The sequence below is a fragment of the Sceloporus occidentalis genome, unplaced genomic scaffold, assembly GCF_023333645.1.
Source record: "Sceloporus occidentalis isolate IW3139 unplaced genomic scaffold, rSceOcc1.0.p SCAF_3, whole genome shotgun sequence".
NCBI lineage: Eukaryota > Metazoa > Chordata > Lepidosauria > Squamata > Phrynosomatidae > Sceloporus > Sceloporus occidentalis.
In genome coordinates, this window is record NW_028316983.1 from 214,486,819 (window position 1) to 214,506,742 (window position 19,924).

The window sequence follows — 19,924 nt, forward strand, 5'->3', positions numbered from 1 at the left end:
TTCATGTAATGCCAGATTAAGGTTCAGAAATGCATGGGAACCAACTTGAAGAAATTGGTATTTAGGCTGGCCTGCATTTCCTGATTTCAGGCAGTACAGCAAGCAAAGTCAAACCATCTACTTTTAAAGTGTGTATTCCATATTTTCTGTATCCAACAAATAGTTTATATCTTCCCAGTAACTGAGATCAGTGTGACTGAAGTACATGTGTAATGTATATGGTTGATACATCAAAGCTGTAGGTAGCACTGTAGAAAGCGTGCGTCTTCCGTTCAGTTCGTGGTGTGACATTCTTTATAAATGATTATTGTACTGTTCATTTTCATACAACAGGTCATTCTGAACAGATTATGGGACTTAACAGATGGCCCCTAAGGGGTGGTGGGACACCGTCCCTTTCCTTGCCAAATGGGGGAAATGACAACCACATGCCACGCCCAAAACCTGGCAGGTCCGTAACGCGAAAAGAAGTTGCAAAAAGTGGTGTCTTTTTGCACAGCGGAAAGGACGCCATATCTGCCGGCGCCATGGCTTTTGGTTGCTCCTTTGGCACAGCGCGTATACACGCTACACCAAGGGAGCACCGTGACTCCTCTCGCCATGTGGTGGGGCATGTGACGTGACTCTGGCATGGGGGCAGAGTCAGGGCGTGTGTCATGCAGTTGCCAGGCCCCCATTCTGCCCCAGTGTCGGCATTTATCTGTTTAGGGCCTATTTTTCCTCAAAATTTTATATAACTTTGTTTTGTATTACCATTGTTTTCAGTGAGCCTTTCTGGATTTTTAAAGAAAGAAATATTATTTTGAATGAGGCTTGCTTGGGCTGACATAAAGAATTAATGCACAGACTTCATCTGGGGAAAAGAGGAATGGGTCTGTTCTGAACAAAGAGTAATACAAAGCTAGGTTTTGGCAGGAAAAAAATACCTCTCTATAAGATAATTTTAAAGTAATAACTATTTTTAATTGCAGGATTTTTTTGGCAAATCAGATCCTTATTTGGAATTCCACAAGCAGACATCTGAAGGAAATTGGGTGATGGTACACAGAACAGAGGTATGGTTCTTCGTATTCTTTCATGAGTGGGATGGTTTGCTTACAATCTATTAAGTATCTTTAGTTCTGATTTTCAGACGTGGTAGCATTTTACAGTGATAGCACCTTTGGAACAAAATTATATGGTTTAGAAATAAAAATATGTATCAGCAATAAGGTTGTGAATTCTAGATAATATTATTATCTGTTATTAAATAGCAGATGTTATGAGAGATGTTTGATGCAAAATAGAACTTTGATATATCTAAATATTTTGTATCTGTTTAGGTTATTAAAAATAACTTGAATCCTGTATGGAGACCATTCAAGATCTCTCTCAATTCTTTATGTTATGGCGATATGGACAAAACAATAAAGGTAATACATAGAATATATTGGTGGAATGTATATTTACTATTTAGAATTGAAATGAACAAACTGCATTCCTTTGAGTATTCCCAACTTAAAATATTTGTTTTGTGTGTATATGAGTTGTGAATGTGCTATTCCTATTACATAATGTACAGTCCTGTTCTATAAGTGGAGGAACATTTTAAGCTGGTTGTCAGTGCCTTGATGCCTGAAAGTATTCTGTTTCCTCATCACTAGCATTCATGCAACTTAGGACTGAAACAGACAGCCCTGAAGGGATGGCTTGATGCTGCCCCTTTGAATGCCAGTTTGGGGCTATGGCAACCACACATCACACCCCCAACCTAGCTTTTCTGCCACTGCTTTGCGGCGCTCCTGTGGTATGCATATAAACTCTGGAACTCCGCAAAGCTGCCCACAGTGTGGTTATGTGGGTGGCGTGACACCGACTTGGGGGAGCCATCAGAGTGTGCAACATCTAAATGCTGTGCTCTGATGCCACCCCCAAGCTGGTGCAAAGTGGCGGTCTGTTTTGCCCCTTAGTCTTGGTATCAACAACGTTTTGTAAGGAGCAACTCTCCGGCTAGAGGCAAGAGTTTGTAAAATGGGTGTATTGCCTGTTGTGTCTGGCTAGGCTTTAAGTTATACTGTGCACTCGTGTCATACGCAAGTGTGCTTTACACGTCTTTCAGCATACACTGAAAGCCATGCAAGGAGGAAGGGGTGTCGCGTCCCATAGGGATGGATGGGGTATGTGCCCTTGGCGTGCGCATCGCCACGCCACCACGTGCACAAGCCCCATTCATTTAAATGGGGCTCAAACACAGGTGTTTTTGTTTTACGCGGTGGAGTCCAGAACGGATCCCCCTCGTAAACAAAGGGTGCACTGTATTTCTTAAAGTTATATTTTTGGTTATTATAGTTATAGAACTATAAAGTTATATGTTTCTTAAAGTTATATTTTTGCTTAGCATTCCAAACTCCATGAATTTAGTTGTTGTCGCAGTATATATAACTCAGTCACACCTAAATACTTTCAGGTGTAGCTTGCCTTGTTTCTTCCCTTTTAATTTAATAACTGATTTCTATCTATCTTTATTTATTCCTTTTGGCCAACTTTGTATTTAAGTACTGATATGTTACCCATTAGCAACAAGTAATTGCATGCTGTGCAGTGATGGAATTCAGTGAAGGTAACTGAGCAGGCTAGTACAGGAGAAAAAGGACACTCTATTCCTCTTCTGCACTCTAATATGGAATTCAAGCTAGCTGTCAGAGAAGGGAAATTCCCTCCTCCATTAATAGCATAGATATTCAGTGGGCTACCATAGAAAGTCAGAAGTCTCCTGCCTGTCATCCCTCAGCAGGCCACTGTATTTTATTTATTTATTCATGCATGCATGTGGACTAGTATTTTTGGAGTTATACACAATACTGCTGCTTTAATTCACACCAAATGAATTAGATCTCCAGAATCCTTTTTCCCTTCTAATTTATGAAACTGCAGCATTGTGTTCACTGTCCAAGGGGGAAAAAATCCAAAAAGTTAAGCAGTAAATAGTAACTGTTAGATCATTTGTCCCGAAAATACTTTATTGTAGCCTTGCAAAGAAGAGAAACAATTTCCACCCCACCTAAATACACTCTCATCTTGATGTCCTTGGGTTCAAGTTAGGCGGATTTTTTTTTAGTTCATTAACAAGTATTTAATCATGCCTTCCTGTTTTAGTTTAGTTAGCTGCACTTTCACCATCTAATTTCCCTTATTCTGATCTTTCTATCTTTCTCTCATTTCTTTGGTGAGAAAATAAAATTGAAAATGATAACATTAAAAAATTACCTGTTTGTGGCCTTTTTGTACATTTTGCATTTGTAAGATGCATTTTGCTGAGGAATTGAAAGTAATGTTATTTTCATCTGCATGATGCAAAATGCCATATTCTAATACACTTTAACTTAATTCTTACCTTGTTTGGCACAAAATGAAACTTTATGAATATGTAGGTCAGTGCTCTAATATTCAGCATCTGGCCTGCCTTATTGCATTCTCCAGAGAAAATGGGAAAAGTACAAGAAGGCCTTGTTGCTTTCTGTGAAGCAGTTAAAACTAAAACTGTTGCTGTAATGAATAAGGTGAAAAGCCGTTATGCTATAATGACTGATTAAACAATGCTTTAATACCTTATGCACACAGTCTCTTATGTAGCTGGCTATTTCATTGTAGTAAGTAAAATTATTTTTCTAGCTTTACTTGACTCAAAGGTGTTTTCATGTGTTAAAAGGTCTGTTTGTGTATTGGCCATAATACACAAGCAGCTCTCTTTGACATCCCATGACATTATCTCTGAACTGTGTGTATGTGTGTTGAAATGAGTTTTTGAAGGTTTTTCTTCTTTGGGGGCAGGCATGCATTCATTATCAGTGCATCTCTTCAACACAGAGCAAGTTCAAGAAGACTATAAAATGAATGTTGCTATTTTGGATGAACATCTTTGATCAGTTTTGTAGTAGATTAAAGCATTCATTGTCACACAAAATTGGAAAGGTTCTTGAAAGTGAATACTGAAGAATAAGTATTTGTCCTCCTGCTCCCTGTCATACTGATTTCAGATCTTTTCTAGTTCTGTGTGCCTGCATGTTCACATCATTGGAGAGCGCATGTGCATGTGTGTTAATAACTTTGGGGAAACACAGTTAGGCTGTCCTGTGCCTACTTTACTGTAAGCCTTATTAAAATATGAGATTTATTTCTCAGTAGATTTGTATAGGATTACACTGTTAGTGACTTAGGGTTGGGAAAGCAGTGGACTCAACATCCGAAGGTAACAAAGTGAGCCTTGATCTCAAGCAGCTTGAAATTCCTCAAAATGAATCTTTGAAAATAAAATTTTAGACATGGAAGTTGATATGACTAGTTAGAGTCATAAAAGGTGAATTACCCACATGCTACATTTTCAAGCGGTGTAACCTTACTGAAGCCACATTTTTGGCTTTGTAGGTCAGCACTGATGGATTTTAATCTCACCCTCCTAATAAGCATTTTGAATGTGCTACTTAGGAGTGGCAGAAGCTTGAAATACAGGGTTTTTTATTTCTTATGTTTTTGGTAGCTGTGCTATATTCAAAATACACAGTAACACCAAATACCTTATTTTTAGGTTGAGTGCTATGATTATGACAGTGATGGGTCACATGATCTCATAGGGACCTTTCTTACCACAATGGCAAAACTGAAGGAAACATCTCGACATTCACCAGTAAGTTCATGTACCATTTCCCATCTTATTAATTAAAGTAATGTATTGCTTTTTGGTGTTTTTCTCTAGCGCATGCATTCATAGGAACTGGTGTAGTGTTAATGAGACGGTGGCTTGGAATTTCAGGAGATGATTAGACCAAAACAAACTCTTGAACTGTGTTTAGTGTTTTAAGACACTTCCCCCCCCCCCCCCCCCCGGGACTTACACAGAACAAAGAAGCATCAGCTTTTCTGCAAGGGTAAACACAGGTAGAATAAACATTATGATTTGAGCTAGTTCATATATTACAATATACAGTGACTTTGTTGTAAGAACCAGCCATAGAAAGATTCTTCTTGTATTGGCATTGCCATTTAGAGGGCATCTGTAGCTTACAATTCAGTTTTTTGTTAACTGCAGATTGTTTCAACAAACCATTGTTAAGATTAACCCAGTTAAGAGTTTGGATATAATGCTAAATTGCAGTTAGTAAAAAGTTATGTTGGAGAAGGGATATAATCCATGGTGATACAAGTAGTATTATAATATGAACCTAGAAAGCGATGAACATCAAATATTCTGCAGATTTTGTTGCCCTCCACACATAGCTCAAACCAGTATCTCACATAAATAGTATATTACAAGTTAGAAAGTGATGACAAACAGTAGCAGTACCTTCTGTGTTTTGTGAGAAACAATTCAGAAGTTCTCCTGCTCATGGAAACTCTTGTGGTTGAATTACATCTGTTCTGTGCCCCATGTAGACCCAAGGCAGGCAAGGCAGAAAGTAATACACAAGAGACTCCATACTACCTTTTCTTCAGCAAATTTCTAACTTAAAATGTTTAGGCTCACAGTCTAAATGCATGAAATTTATATCCTGCTGTTCTGTTCTGTTTGTGTAGGTTGAATATGAATGCATAAATGAAAAGAAGAAGCAAAAAAAGAAAAGCTACAAGAATTCAGGCATTATCAGCATTAAACACTGTGAGGTCAGTATCCTGCAATAATGTATTCTTATTTAAGTGTTCTCTTTATTGCAGTAGTACTCACAATTGACTTTATCACCTCAGTATACAAGTATCTTATACATGTGAATTGCAGTTGGCCCTTCTTATACACAAATTTTTTATACACTGATTCAAGCAAAAGGGAGACGCTGAAGGCACAATTTAAAACAATTCCAGTGAGGAAGAAAAAATGAGAGGTGTCTCAAGAAACCAGGATGGATGACTAAGGAACTTTAAACTGAACTAACTTTTAAACAGAACATGTATAAGAAATGGAAAAATGGGGAAATCACCAAAGGGGAATTCAAACAAATAGCTAGCCTGTGTAGGGGTAAAGTCAGAAAAGCTAAAGAGCAGAATGAACTCAGGCTTGATAGAGAGGTTAAGAACAATAAAAAGGGCTCTTTTTTAATGTGTCCGCAGCAAAAGGAAGAAAAAAGAATTGGTAGGGCCACTGCGTGGAGAAGATGGCAGAATGCTAACAGAAAAGGCAGAATTACTCAACCTCTTCTTTGCCTCTGTGTTCTCAGCAAAGGAAAAGGGTGTTCAACCTGAGGATAATGGAGCAGAGGACAGAATAGGGGAATTTCAGCATAGAATAAGCAAAGAGATAGTACAGGGATACCTTGTTAATCTAAATGAATATAAGTCTCCAGGACCAGATGAACTACATCCAAGAGTATTAAAAGAACTGGCAAATGTAATATTGGAGCCATTGGCAATAAGCTTTGAGAACTCCTGGAGAACAGGAGACGTCCCAGTAGACTGGAGGAGAGCAAACATTGTCCCCATCTTCAAAAAGGGAAAAAAGGAGAATCCCAACAATTATCGTCCAGTTAGTCTGACATCAATACCAGGAAAGATTCTAGAGCCGATCATTAAACAGAGAGTCTGTGAACACCTACATGGCAATTCCACAATCACAAAAAGTCAACATGGGTTTCAGAGAAACAAGTCATGCCAGACAAATCTGATCTCTTTCTTTGATAAAATTACTGGCTTGGTAGATGAAGGGAATGCTGTGGATATAGTATATCTTGATTTCCATAGGGCCTTTGACAAGGTTTCCCATGACATTCTTGCAAACAAGCTTGTAAAATGTGGGCTAGACAAGGTAACTGTTACATGGATTTGTAATTGGTTGACCAGCCGAACCTAAAGGGTGCTCAACAGTGGCTCATTTTCATCCTGGAGAGAAGTGACCAGTGAGGTCCCACAAGGCTCTGTCCTGGGGCCGGTGTTATTCAACATCTTTATCAGTGACCTGGATGACAGAATTAGGAGCATACTTATCAAATTTGCAGATGACACCAAATTAGGAGGAATAGCTAGTACTCCAGAGGACAGGATCAAAATTCAAAAGGAACTGAATAGACTAGAAAGCTGGGCCAAAGCTAACAAAATGAAATTCAACACGGAGAAATGTAAGATATTGCACTTAGGGCGGAAAAATGAAATGAACAGATATAGGATGGGCGACACCTATCTGAACGAGACTACGTGTGAAAGGGATCTAGGAGTCCAAGTAGACTACAAATTGAACATGAGTCAACAGTGTGATGCGGCAGCTAAAAAGGCCAATGCAGTTTTAGGCTGCATCAATAAAAATATAGTGTCTAGATCAAGAGAAGTAATATTGCCACTGTAGTCTGCCTTGGTCAGGCCCCACCTAGAATATTGTGTCCAGTTCTGGGCACCACAATTCAAAAAGACATTGAGAAACTGGAGTGTGTCCAAAGGAGGGCGACTAAAATGATGAAGGGTCTGGAAACCATGTTCTATGAGGAATGCCTTAGGGAGCTGGGGATGTTTAGCTTGGAGAAGAGTAGGTTAAGAGGTGATATGATAGCCCTGTTTAAATATTTGAAGGATGTCATATTGAGGGACTAAGCTTGTTTTCTGCTGCTCCAGAGAACAGGACCCAGAACATTGGATGCAAACTCCAGGAAAAGAGATTCCACCTCAACATTAGGAGGAACGTCCTGACAGTAAGGGCTGTTCGACAGTGGAACACATTCCCTCGGAGTGTGGTGGAATCTCCCTCCTTGGAGATGTTTAAACAGAGGCTGGATGGCCATTTGTCAGGGATGCTTTGATTGAGATTTCCTGCATGCCAGGACTGGATGGCCCTTGTGGTCTCTTCCAACTCTATGATTCTGTGAAGCATACATGGTTTGAAAATGTTCAAAAAAAGTATAAATTTCAAATATCAAACCTTTATTTTCCATTTTTTATAAGGGACACCATTTTGCTATGTCATATTTAATGATACTTGAGCATACATGGATTTTGTTATACACTGGGGATCTTGGATCCAAACCCCATCATATAACAAAGGTCCACTGTATATCAGTGCTAGTTGTGGGAAAAATGAAAGCTTGAATCCAGAGATGTCATTTTGCTAGCACAAGCCTGCTACCACTTGTATAAACATTGTTTTCACCCTTCTGTAAGTGTCTAATTCAGTAACTTTGATTCTGCTTATTCAACCCATCCAACAAGTCATTATAATATTCATTTCTATTCATGTACACAACTATATTATTTTAAATTGTCTTGATTTAAGGTATACATTATTTAATACATTTTAGGGGGTATTAGTATTGATATTTTTAATTGCCTTAAATTTTTATTTTATTTTATGTCACTCTGTGATTTTTGAATGTAGGGCAAGATATAAATATTGTAATAAATGCATAGGAGTTTGGTTTTTTTTGATTGAATGATTAGTCAGTACAGGGATGTTTGAATGTGTATGTACAAAATGCAGTGAAGTAATTATTTTGTATAATTTAGGAACCAAACATGATGCACAATGGGATTAATAACACATCTCCTTGTTCAGCATTATACAGTAACATCATGTTTAATTCTATTTATATTTGGAAAGGCTCAGTATGTCTATAACACAAGGATGGTAAAAATGTGCTCTGTATGTTATATAAGGCTTTTGCCCTTCACACCAAATTTTTGGGGAGGTTGTGTTTTTAAAACCCGGAATGTCTCCTGTTTACTCTAGGAGGTGGGGGCAATTTTCACCATGATGAGAGGTGGATTATTTTAGGTTTTTGTTGTTACTTGCTGTCAGGTTGGCTTTGACTTTTGAAACCCCTATGAATGAAATATCTTCATGAGCCCCAGTTATCAACAGCCCAGTTCAGGTCTTGCAACCTAGTAGAGATCTTTTTAAGAGCAGGAAGTAAACTGGAATAAAGCGAGACAAAATTAACAGGTGTGGATTTGTGCAGTCCAGTAAAGAGTATGTGCAGCCCATAGACCTTGGATAGTTGTCCACTCCTCCTGAAGAGAATGATGCTAGCTTCTGAAAAAATGATTAATTGGTTTATGACTTGGATTGCATCACTGAGCATTTGATTGCTTGTTCTGCAGATTATTATGGAATGTACTTTCCTTGACTACATCATGGGAGGCTGCCAGCTGAATTTTACTGTAAGTAAGCTAAATAGATTTTTCTCAGGAGAGGAGGGGATCCTATCCAGTTGAGAAGAAGCAGTGCAGAGGGACTCTGATAACATCCTTACAAATCAGGAGTCAGATCTTACATTTGGGTAGTGCAGTGCAAATCTCTGCACACGGAGTTGCACATTGATTATGGTGTGCAACCCTTGCGTTGAATTGTGAAATTGAATGCACACTCAGATGTTCATCCAATTGTGTCTCATGCACATCTGTATGTGCAGTCACATCCACATGTGCAATTCTGCTTCTGAACTGAATGCAAGTGTCCCACATGGGGGGTGGGGGATGCCCAACTGCTGCTACAGGAAACTTATATATACATAAGACACCAACAGATTTCTAGCCATAGTCACAAATAAAACTGGTACCCTGGAAACCACCTAAGAAATGTGCAGCCAAGGAGGGTCTCCTGCTTCTTTTCACATTGGTTTGTACAGGAAATGTTGCTTGGAGCAAAGTTACATACCCTGTAATGGGGAAGGGGTAGATCTGGGGAAGTCACAGATGGAGTAAGAATGGGCAAATCTGCATCTTAGTTTTTATTCCACTATTTCCCCTGGAAAAAAATTAGGCAAACATACATGGTTATTTGTCTTTCCCATTTTATCATCACAACCATCTTGTAAAGTCAGCATGACTGAATGTATTCTAGGAGGGTTCTCCCAACCCTGACAGAGAACTTCATGGAACAGGGGAGAGATCTCAGTTTGTAGTTTTCATACTGCTCATATATGTTTCGGGTTTTAAATAGCAATACTACATGTAGTTCTGATGCTTTAGAGCAGTGGTTCCCAAACTGATTCTCTAGATATTTCAGACTTCAGCTCCCAGAATTCCTGACTGTTAGATAAGCTGGCTAGGGCACATGGGAGTCCAAAACACCTGGAGAACCAAAGTTTGTGAACCACTGCTTTAGAGTAATTTTTAAAGGAAGAAACTCAACATTTTTAACTGCACTCTTTCCTTTTGATTTAGGCTATACTATGCACGAAGGGCAAAATAATTTTCATTCCAGTAATATATTTCTGTTGACAGGTTGGCATTGACTTTACTGGCTCTAATGGAGATCCTCGTTCTCCAGACTCCCTGCATTACATCAGTCCTAATGGAGTGAATGAATACTTGACTGCCATTTGGTCTGTGGGGATGGTCATCCAGGACTATGATGCGTAAGATTCTCTGCTAGTATTGTTCTCAAGTTGTTGATCAAAAAATAACAAATGATCAGAATTATGACATGATAATGTAGAGGGTTTGGAAAATAATTTTTAAAACATTTCTTCTCACCTATTTCCCCTTCTTTCCCCATCCCTCCCTCCCAATCTAAGGCCGGTTACAAACCGGCACTTGGGATGTCCGCAGGACGTCCCATTTTAAAAAAGGGGTGTCTCTTCTAGACGCCCCTGGGTCTAATATGGACTCTGTCCGTACAATATGGCGCTGGCCGTTCCACACGGCCGGCGCCATCTTTACGTATCGGACGCTGTGCGTCCGAACGTGTCGCGGCGCCTGTGACGTCGCGAATGCACCCCTGGCACCTCACGACGTCACAGAGGCGCCACAGAAAGACGCTCCATTTTGGAGCTTCTTTTTTGCTCCGTAAGGGAGCCGTGCGGTGTGGCTGCAACGGCTCCCTTACAGAGCAAACGGCGGCGGCGGCAGACCGCCTCAAAGCGGCGGTCTATAACCCGCCCCTGGCAGGAAATTAGGGTCCTGGTTTGTATCTAGTGTAATGGCTACATTTAAATGTTTGGCTAAGATTTAAATGTGTACCACTGATGTATCCTCTCAGTGAAAAATGCAAATCTATCCTAATGATTTTATTATGCCATTTAATTAATGAATATGGCATTGGAGTAATTGCACGGACAATACATTAAGGATGAACAACTGGTCAGGCATTGTGTTTATTACTATATTCTGGAGCCATTCTGTAAAACAAATTGCCTAGGCATCTACAGACAACCTTTCTGTATTGTGCATGTTGAGAAGTTCTGCATACATTTGCTTTTTTCCATTTCGTATGCTGAAACAGATTTCTACATGTAAATTCTCAAGTGTCTGGGAAATTTCATGAGCAACACAATGTAGTAAACATGATTTCATTCTCTGCCCTAATGACCAGGTTCTTTATAATAAAAAAATAAAATCCTAGATATTGGCTATTCATTACAGAGAAGGGGTCTGAATTCAGTCTCCTCTCCTGCCAAATAGGGTTGTAGGTTTTAATAAACGACTTGCAACCCAGCTGCTTTCACAGGTGCTCCTTTGGATTGGGTTAATTACATTTTAACCTTTGGGTGCTTTGCCAACAGGATGCTACATTGACCTTTAGGTGAAGTCCATTTCTCACTGCTGGCTTGAAATTTAAAAATAATCCTAGTAAGCCACTAGAGCTTACATCTAGCAGTGGTTCTCAACCTTCCTAATGCCGCAACAGTTTGATACAGTTCCTCATGTTGTGGTGACCCCCAACCATAAAATTGTGGTGTGTTGGTTCCTAAGACCATCAGAAACGTGTTTTCCGATGGTCTTAGGCAGCCCCTGTGAAAGGATCGTTTGACCCCCAAAGGGGTTGTGACTCACAAGTTGAGAGAACCACTGCTCTATTGTAAATGGTGTGGGGAAAAATGTGTGTACTAGTTTTGAGATATAAGCAAAAGAGAAAAGGCATATACCAGAGAACAGTGCAGGCATATGATTAATTCATTTATGATTTATATTTGTACATCATTGTGTAAAATTCATTGTTGATTCAGCTTGAGGAGGGTACTGCTGAGGTCATCATGAGTATATGCAATACTTAGAAAATTGTAGGCAATCTTCTATCAGGTCTCAGATTTCGCTAGTGTAGTAGTCAGCTGTTATTTTTTATATTATTGCTTTTGATTAAATCCAAAGGCCCTTGAACCAGTATGTGCCAAAGTTAGAGCGCTTCAGTGACTTTCTAAGTACTGCAGGGCATGTATGTGTACCTCATTGGGTTACTTTGTTCCCTACAGGGAAAGCTACTGGTTCTAGGAAACAATGCCCAAGAATTATGTTTCTTGATTAAGCAAAAATCCTCAGCTGCCAGCCAGATTTATTTAATGTGAAATGAGCTAGCTCCATGATGTTCTGATGAGAGGAAGAGGACAGCTGCTGCTTTCCCACAACTGTGGGGCATAAAAGAGAGACATGGCAGACATCTGGGTGAAACCCAATGGCATGTCTGAATGCAAACTGAGAAAAGGCGGCAATTATGCTTTTCCTCAGGGCTACAAGCTGGCTGCACTTAATAGCTTGATGACTGTGGATTTTTGTTTTGTTTTTTGTGGGTGGTGGGTGGGCTATGTATTGTGGCGGCTGCCATTTTTGGGTTTTGATGAACTGTCACCATTAACCTTGCCTAATTGGATGAAATGCCAGTACATGTCAGAGTGATGATCTGGATAATTTTTACTTTTAATTTTTGCAGTAATGATTTAGTATTTGGGCTACCTTTTGTATCCCCTCTGCTTTTACCCTCTGCTTCAATATGATGGTATGAGTACAACTAAATACGGAACTGTCAGTGTTTTAATATATAGGCTGAGACCCTGATATATTTCAGCAAAGATTACAGAAGAAAAGGTGGCTTGTTTGTTTGTCTGTCTGTCGTCGTTCCCCCCCTTCCCCCCAATCTTGTCTTCAGGTATTTGTTATCTATCCTCTCCAGAGATTAGGAATGAATTATTGGAAAATGGCTATGGGGGGCAGGGGATGGCTATGGGAAGAAAGAAAGGACATGAGGAGAAGCTTTCCTTTTCTTTAACCATGCAATCCTGTATATGTCTACTCGGAGGTAAGTTGCATTGAATTCAACAAAGATTGCCGCAAATAAGGTGTTAAGGGATTGCAAATTCAGTTAACTTATATTAGGATTCAAGCTATTGTAAACTGTGAAATCCTTGCTAAGATGAACATAAGCCATTTAAGTACTATTCTGGAAAATAGCCTGAGTATTTAATAACAGCAGTTGAAACAAATGTACATCTTTGGTGAAGGATGGCTGTGAAAATGTGAAATTTTTCATAATCATTTCCTCTAAATTGTTTTTACAGGGATAAAATGTTCCCAGCTTTTGGATTTGGTGCTCAAATCCCTCCGTCATGGCAGGTAAATACTTGCTGTATTTAGGAAGATTATATAACCTAAAACCAACTAATTAAACCAACTAAAAGTTCATTAAATGAGGAGAATCAGTACAAAATGAAATGATTTGAAAGACAGCAACTTGATCAGGAATGAAACTATTAAAACATTTTGCATATTTTCCATGTATTCACAGGTGTCACATGAGTTTCCATTAAACTTTAACCCATCAAATCCATTCTGCAGTGGTAAGTTATAAATGTTTAGGATAAAATCTTTAAGGATGTTTGTGTATTTTTAGTGTTACTGATGACAAAGATGGCAACCTTGTAATCGGTTGAATGTGGATTTTTAAGCTGCCACCGTTAATACTGCATAACTGGAAAAAGTCTATTACAGGTCAGGTAGAGAAATAAATCTTTCAGATCAAAACTGCCTGTACCTCATTAGCCCAAGAAAGATTAGCAGCAAAAGGTTCCCCTCAAAATATGGGAAGAAATTATTTGTAGAATAATTATAAAATATATTGATCTAATAAAGTGTGATAAATAAGAGACTCCTCGGGCATTGGGTATGTTATGATTTCTTCCTGTGATTTTTTTCCCTGTGAACTCGACACTTGTTCTTTCTATTAAAATGTGATAACACAAAAGGTAATTGAAACAAGGGCCTATGGTGCTATCCACTTGAGATACTTTAGGTAGCAGTAATAAACTTACCCCTGTATTCTCAGGTTTTGGAATCACTACCAATCTAGAAGAAATTACTTCTAAGGCAGATATTGGTGGTTTCCCCTTAAAGACATTTAGTTGTAGTTGCTGTTCTTTGTGTGTTGCCAACAAAATTACACCACCACCCCCCCGCCCCCAGTCACTGTTTGATGAACTACTCTGGTTACTTTCCAGTCCTGACAAGTGCCATGGGTCTCAGTCTTTCCTTATAAGTACAGCCCTTTAAAAATATAAATGTGCATTGAGGCTTCATTCCATAAAAAGAGGTCCATAAAGCTATGAGAAAGATTGAGATATTAAAAAGTAATGAGATGTATCCATTTATTCTCCTCAGGAATTCAAGGTGTCGTGGATGCATACCGGGTCTGCCTTCCTCAAGTAAGATTGTACGGGCCTACCAACTTTTCTCCAATAATAAATCATGTGGCAAGATTTGCTGCAGCTGCTACACAGCAACAAACAGCCTCAGTAAGTACCTCAGTGCTGCTATATGGGTTCATTCTTTAGTGTGGCCACTCAGCTTACCAGGCTGCCCAGTTTTCAGTCATGGGGGGAAGGGGCTCTGGGAGCTGCTGCAGCTCCCAGCTCCAGCGCCTTCCCAGAAGCCTCTGGGACCTGGGAAGGGCCCTGGTTGGCTGGCCGGGGCTGTATCTGCCTTACTGGCAGTGCTTAGTAATACTAGTCCCCAGTGGCTGGAGAGTGAGTTCCTATCTTGCCTGTGCTATCTGTTAACCCAGTTACCAGATCTCAAGTTTCACATTTTTGAAAAGGGAATGATTATGTTTCACAGTAGGGCTGACCACAGTAATATGGTAAAACATCTTGAAAATTGGTCATTAGAAAACTAATTTAAAAAGATGTTTTTCACATACATCTCATCCAAGCACCATTAAAGATGAGATTCAGAATCTGCAGAGATTTTTCAGATAGCATTTTCAAGATTTTGTATCACTTGCAAGTAATATTATTTAGAAGACGAGTACTTCTTAATTCTGTCTTCCGTCCCTAAACTGGTTACTTGTGGGCCATTTCTGCTTAACTGGGGCTGAAAAAGCTCTTTTCACTTGGAGATTAGGTTTATAGCAAACACAAAATTTGTCTGGTTACCAAGTCCAGGATTCTTATGGAGGCAAGCTTAAGTTTTCACTTTATTAATATGTCTCCTATGGCAGCTTCAGTTCCATGGATTTTGATGGGAAGCAAAGAATGCTGTTTTGGAAGTTTATATTCTCAAAGAGTTGATCTGGCTTTGCACAAATATTGTTCTCCTGATGAATATGTGACTCAAAAGAAAATATTTTACCCTTTTAATCTTCATGTTTTTTATCAGTTGGTGCCAGCTCCAGCTATAATCCAAGTATGTATTTCTCCTCTTGCTCGTTTTATTAAAGTGTGCATTTGTTCAACAGAATTATTTTGTGCTCCTGATAATCACTGATGGTGTGATAACAGACCTAGATGAGACCAGATCTGCCATCGTTAATGCTGCCAAACTTCCCATGTCCATTATCATTGTTGGTGTTGGAGGAGCTGATTTCAGTGCCATGGAGTTCCTTGACAGTGATAGTGGAGCTCTGCGATCTCTTTCGGGAGAGGCTGCTATGAGAGACATTGTCCAATTTGTTCCATTTCGACAGTTCCAGAACGTATGTACTATTTCTGCTATTACAGTTAATTTTGGTCAGGCATCTCTTTTTTTCATGTCTTGATTAAGTAATATTATATGGATATTTATTTTTATTTATTTTATTTATAGTATTTATACCCTGCTCTTCAGCCAAAAGGCTATCAGAGCAGCTTACATTGTTTTAAATTAGACATTTCCCTGCCCTCAGGCTTACAATCTAAAAAGACAAGACACAAAACGAGAAGGGAACTGTGAGAAATGACTGTAATTTTAGAGTTCTTGAGGAGTTGTTTCATTGAAATATGATACTAATATAGGTTGTTGTGAATCAGTCCTGTAATAAAGGAATTAATTCATTTGGCTATCCCATTATATGGATTATGTTGTGGATGAAAAAAAGCATTATGTGCTGGAAGGGCACTTGTCAATTTTTATTTAGCAGAAGTCTCCTTTTTATAGTCAAATGATTTATCTGCACCCTAGAATGAATCGACAGGTAGGCATTTTCTTTCCCTACTAACCACAAGAGGCTATTATGTTATCACATTTTAGCCATTTTATTGGTAGGCAGAAAGTAGAAACTAGCTTTGTTTTTTAGAGGAATGTTCTAAAAACAACAGCAGCAGTGTATTTTAAATCCCCTAATGTGTTTCTACACACTTTATGCTCATATTTTTCATTCCCTACCAAAAAGCGGAAATTATTTTTTATTTATTTATTTAGGTATTTATACCCCGCCCTTCAGCCCTAATGGCTCTCAAGGCGGCTTACAATTATTATTTTTAATCAGACAGTTCCCTGCCCTCAGGCTTACAATCTAAAAGACACGAAACAAAAGGAGAAGGGAATGATGGAGGGAAAGGGGATGAGGTCCAGTGGTTCTTCTCTCCCTCTGAGGCCTGGACCAAGGCAGATGGATTGGAGGGAGGGTTCTTCCTTCTTCCAGGCTAGTCCTGATGGAGCTGGACCTGCCTGGTGAACTCCCTCTCAGGCCGGCAGATGACAGTTAGGTAATCAGTGTTCCTTATCTTCCATTATTTGATTAGGTAAACTGTTAAATAGCAAGAAAGGGCAAAAATATTTGCTCCTTATATAGAATGCTTTGTCATTGTGGGTTGTACATTAACTTACTTCTTAATACTTTGCCCCTTTGTATAATAATTGGATTCACTTGCTAAAGAAAATGACATACAGTTAGTATCTCCTGCTTGCATCTTAAAATATGTAAACATGGTGCTTTTTACTTTATATACTGTGTTTGTGCACTTTTTATAGGAATTACATGAACGTTAATATCTCTTGATATTCTTATCCTAGTGATTTGGAAACCACACTGTAAGCTATCTTTATTCACATAAAGCCAACCAACTTTTCAGTAGAGTAGGTAAGAACTAGTTCATTCACAGTAATGCTAATCCAAATGAGCAAATACTGTACATTCCCTGCTGATGCTAATATGTATCCTCAGGAAAATGAGACATGAAGTGATCTTCCCAATCAGCAGGAATTTAATCATATGTGTTCATAGTCTGATTTCTCTCTTTTGAGTAAGGCTCCCAAGGAAGCTCTGGCTCAAAGTGTCCTGGCAGAAGTGCCACAGCAAGTGGTGAACTATTTCAGCACATTGAAACTCCAGCCTCCAAAGAAGCCTGAAGCAAAACCAGAGGGGAGTTGAACAAGGGAGGACAGCCTTGTTTGCTCAGGTGGGGAGTCCCTGTACCACTTGCCTCACCAGTATCAGTGAACTGTATTGCATAAAATATATACTGTTAAGATAGTCTTGCTCATTTTTATTATCTGTTGCCAAAGATGTCATTGTGTCTAACAGTCCATTGCAGGTGGAACTGAAAACGTAATTCAGGCAGGCTACGGAAATTTTGGGAAAAGCAGAGCAGTTGTTTTTAGCCACATCATCAGCTCTTCTAGTTCCTTCACTGTGGTGCATGAACAAAGCACAGTAATAGTGATAAGTGGAGAACACAGCACAGGGCTTTGATGCCTTTGAAATGGTAATTGCTGCTGTTTGATCTCTTACCTAACAGAATTTTGGCTTGCATAGGCTTAGTATGAAATATGCAGTCACTTGTAAAGAGGCATCAAGACCATGGCAAGGCACAAGCTTTTAAAAAGTACCATATCTGTCTTTATTTTGCCCCTAGTGCCTTGTATGTTGTTCTTCTGTGCTGTATCTGAACACTTGCACCTTGAACAAGTAAATAATATAAAAATTAGTATGTTGTGGGATTGAAGTAGCCTTGCAATTATATTGTTTTAAATCAAGGTAAGCCATTTACATATCTTCTAACATTGCCATCATTTGGTACCTCTCTATTTTGTATATTTTAGAGGATATAAGTATGATTAGAGTTTTATTGTATTATTTTATAAAACCAATTGACTGTTGAGGAATGTAACTGTAAAGTGACAACATGTGACATATGTATTAGAAAGCTCTGCATGTGCCAGTAAGGAGTAGCCCTCTCCCATGGAGAATGCTTTTTTCAGTTCTATGCTACATACACAAATTGGGATCTCTGGCATAAAAATGTCCATTAATTCACTGGGCCTATTCTAGGTGAGACTTATAATTGGGTTTAGACTTTTATCTGCTGAGGAATCCATATTACCGTTACACTTTAAAAAGCATTTATAATAACTTGGTTTAGTTAGTTCCAAAACACTTCAGTTACGTTAATACTGCTGTACTGTAACTGGCCCAGAATGATGAATTAGATTATTGTTTGTTATTCAGGATCCACTGTGGCTTTGGTAATCACTTTTTGTTACTTGTTTACTTTATCGACTGCTGAGGAATTAGTGTTCGAATTTCATCTGCCTTCAGTGTTTCTTTGTCTCAAAACTACATTGATCAAGTAGCTCAAGGTTGATTATGGGAACAATTTCTTGTACTTTATTTCAGAAACATAGCTGTGTTAGTCTGGAATATCAGTATGCAAATGGAACTCCTCTCTGCATATTTGTACTTTATTTTTTTAGATTATTGTCAATAACCCAGATGTGTATATAGTATTTCTGTTTTTCGTCATATGATGCAAGTAAAATGGGTTGGGTTCAGCTGTCTGAAAGGTATTGTGAAATTTGTAATGGGACAGATTATAAAGATGAGTTCCAAATGGCAAAAAAACAAAATTATGCTAAATAATACAGTTGGTCCTCTGTTTTTGCAGGGATCCGTTCCGAAACCCCTGCAAAAATGGAGGCTTGCGCATATTTAAGCCTAATAGGCTTGAATGGTGTGCGCCCCCGGGCACGTGCACCATTGGAAATGGCAGAGGTTGCCCCTTCGCAGGTATTTGAGTGCACGGATCCCAGATCTGCGAGTTAGGAGGGGCAACTTTACGAACTATAAAGACTAGTATGCATGTTTTTTCTCTGTCACTGTAATCATTTACCTTCAAACTTCATAAAGTTCAGTTTAAATAGCTGTCTGTTATGTTGGTAATTTTTGAATGTGTCCAATAAATGGCTTATTGACCTTATTCAGTGAAAAAATAGCTATTTATTGCTATCTTAGAAAATGTTGTTTCGATTAGGAATATTCTACACTGAAATGTTTCTTCCTTAACTGCCTACTGGGAATTTTCAGCTCATGTAACATAAATTTCACAGATATTTAGATAGCTGTCTTAATTATTTAGATCATGATTTCTCAGTTAATACCAAAGCAAAACTGGGTCCCTGGAGTGTGCATAATGTGTGTTGTGATGTCTGATGTTTTGTAATCATTATCTTACTGGATTATGGGCAGCCTTTTTCAAAATTTGCTTGCAATCAAAATGTTTGAGAATTTGCATATAGCTATTATTCATTTTGTTTTTAAATCCAACAAGATTTATAAATGCTATTTGTAAATAAAGTCTGAAATTAACCATCTTCACATTTGTTGTATCATACATTTATTTTCAGACTAGTAGAGGGAGAGAAAGCATCTATAGGTTTCTCTATAGACATCTTTTTATACATCTGTACATATATTGGGTATCTAATCTTTTCTGTGCCTTTTGTTATCTCATAGGCTATTCTGTAACTGTGCTGTAGCTACAAAGTCTAGCTACAGCACAGTTATAGGAAGGTCTACCTATAAATTCCTGCAGAGTTTATAATTTACTATCACACCTACAACAGTGTTCCTGTTTTGAGCATTTCTGAATAAACAGTATTCCAGGAGTAAAACCCCTTACATTAATGAATATTTACTTAAATAACATTAAATACTGTTTTTCTTCCTTTTTCCTTTTGGTGCTTCTGCATGAGTTTTCTGACAACACAGTTATGCCACCTTGTGGTAGAACTTGAT

General features: G+C 38.6%; 1 protein-coding gene across 4 annotated transcripts in view; it reads left to right on the plus strand.

Annotated features, from left to right (window-relative positions):
- Positions 1-19,504, plus strand: part of CPNE3 (copine 3) — a 32,963-nt gene extending 13,459 nt beyond the window's left edge. For 3 of the 4 annotated variants that reach the window (XM_089517576.1, XM_089517574.1, XM_089517577.1), the window contains 11 exons: positions 972-1,055; positions 1,323-1,412; positions 4,565-4,663; positions 5,551-5,637; positions 9,046-9,105; positions 10,171-10,304; positions 13,218-13,272; positions 13,445-13,496; positions 14,314-14,447; positions 15,389-15,625; positions 17,159-19,504. In XM_089517576.1, coding sequence (XP_089373702.1) covers positions 972-1,055; positions 1,323-1,412; positions 4,565-4,663; positions 5,551-5,637; positions 9,046-9,105; positions 10,171-10,304; positions 13,218-13,272; positions 13,445-13,496; positions 14,314-14,447; positions 15,389-15,625; positions 17,159-17,281 — 1,155 coding nt within the window. In that variant the 3' untranslated portion in view covers positions 17,282-19,504. The remainder of the gene's footprint in view (positions 1-971; positions 1,056-1,322; positions 1,413-4,564; positions 4,664-5,550; positions 5,638-9,045; positions 9,106-10,170; positions 10,305-13,217; positions 13,273-13,444; positions 13,497-14,313; positions 14,448-15,388; positions 15,626-17,158) is intronic. The other variant, XM_089517578.1, reaches the window with a different exon arrangement.
- The last annotated feature ends 420 nt before the right edge of the window (positions 19,505-19,924 follow it).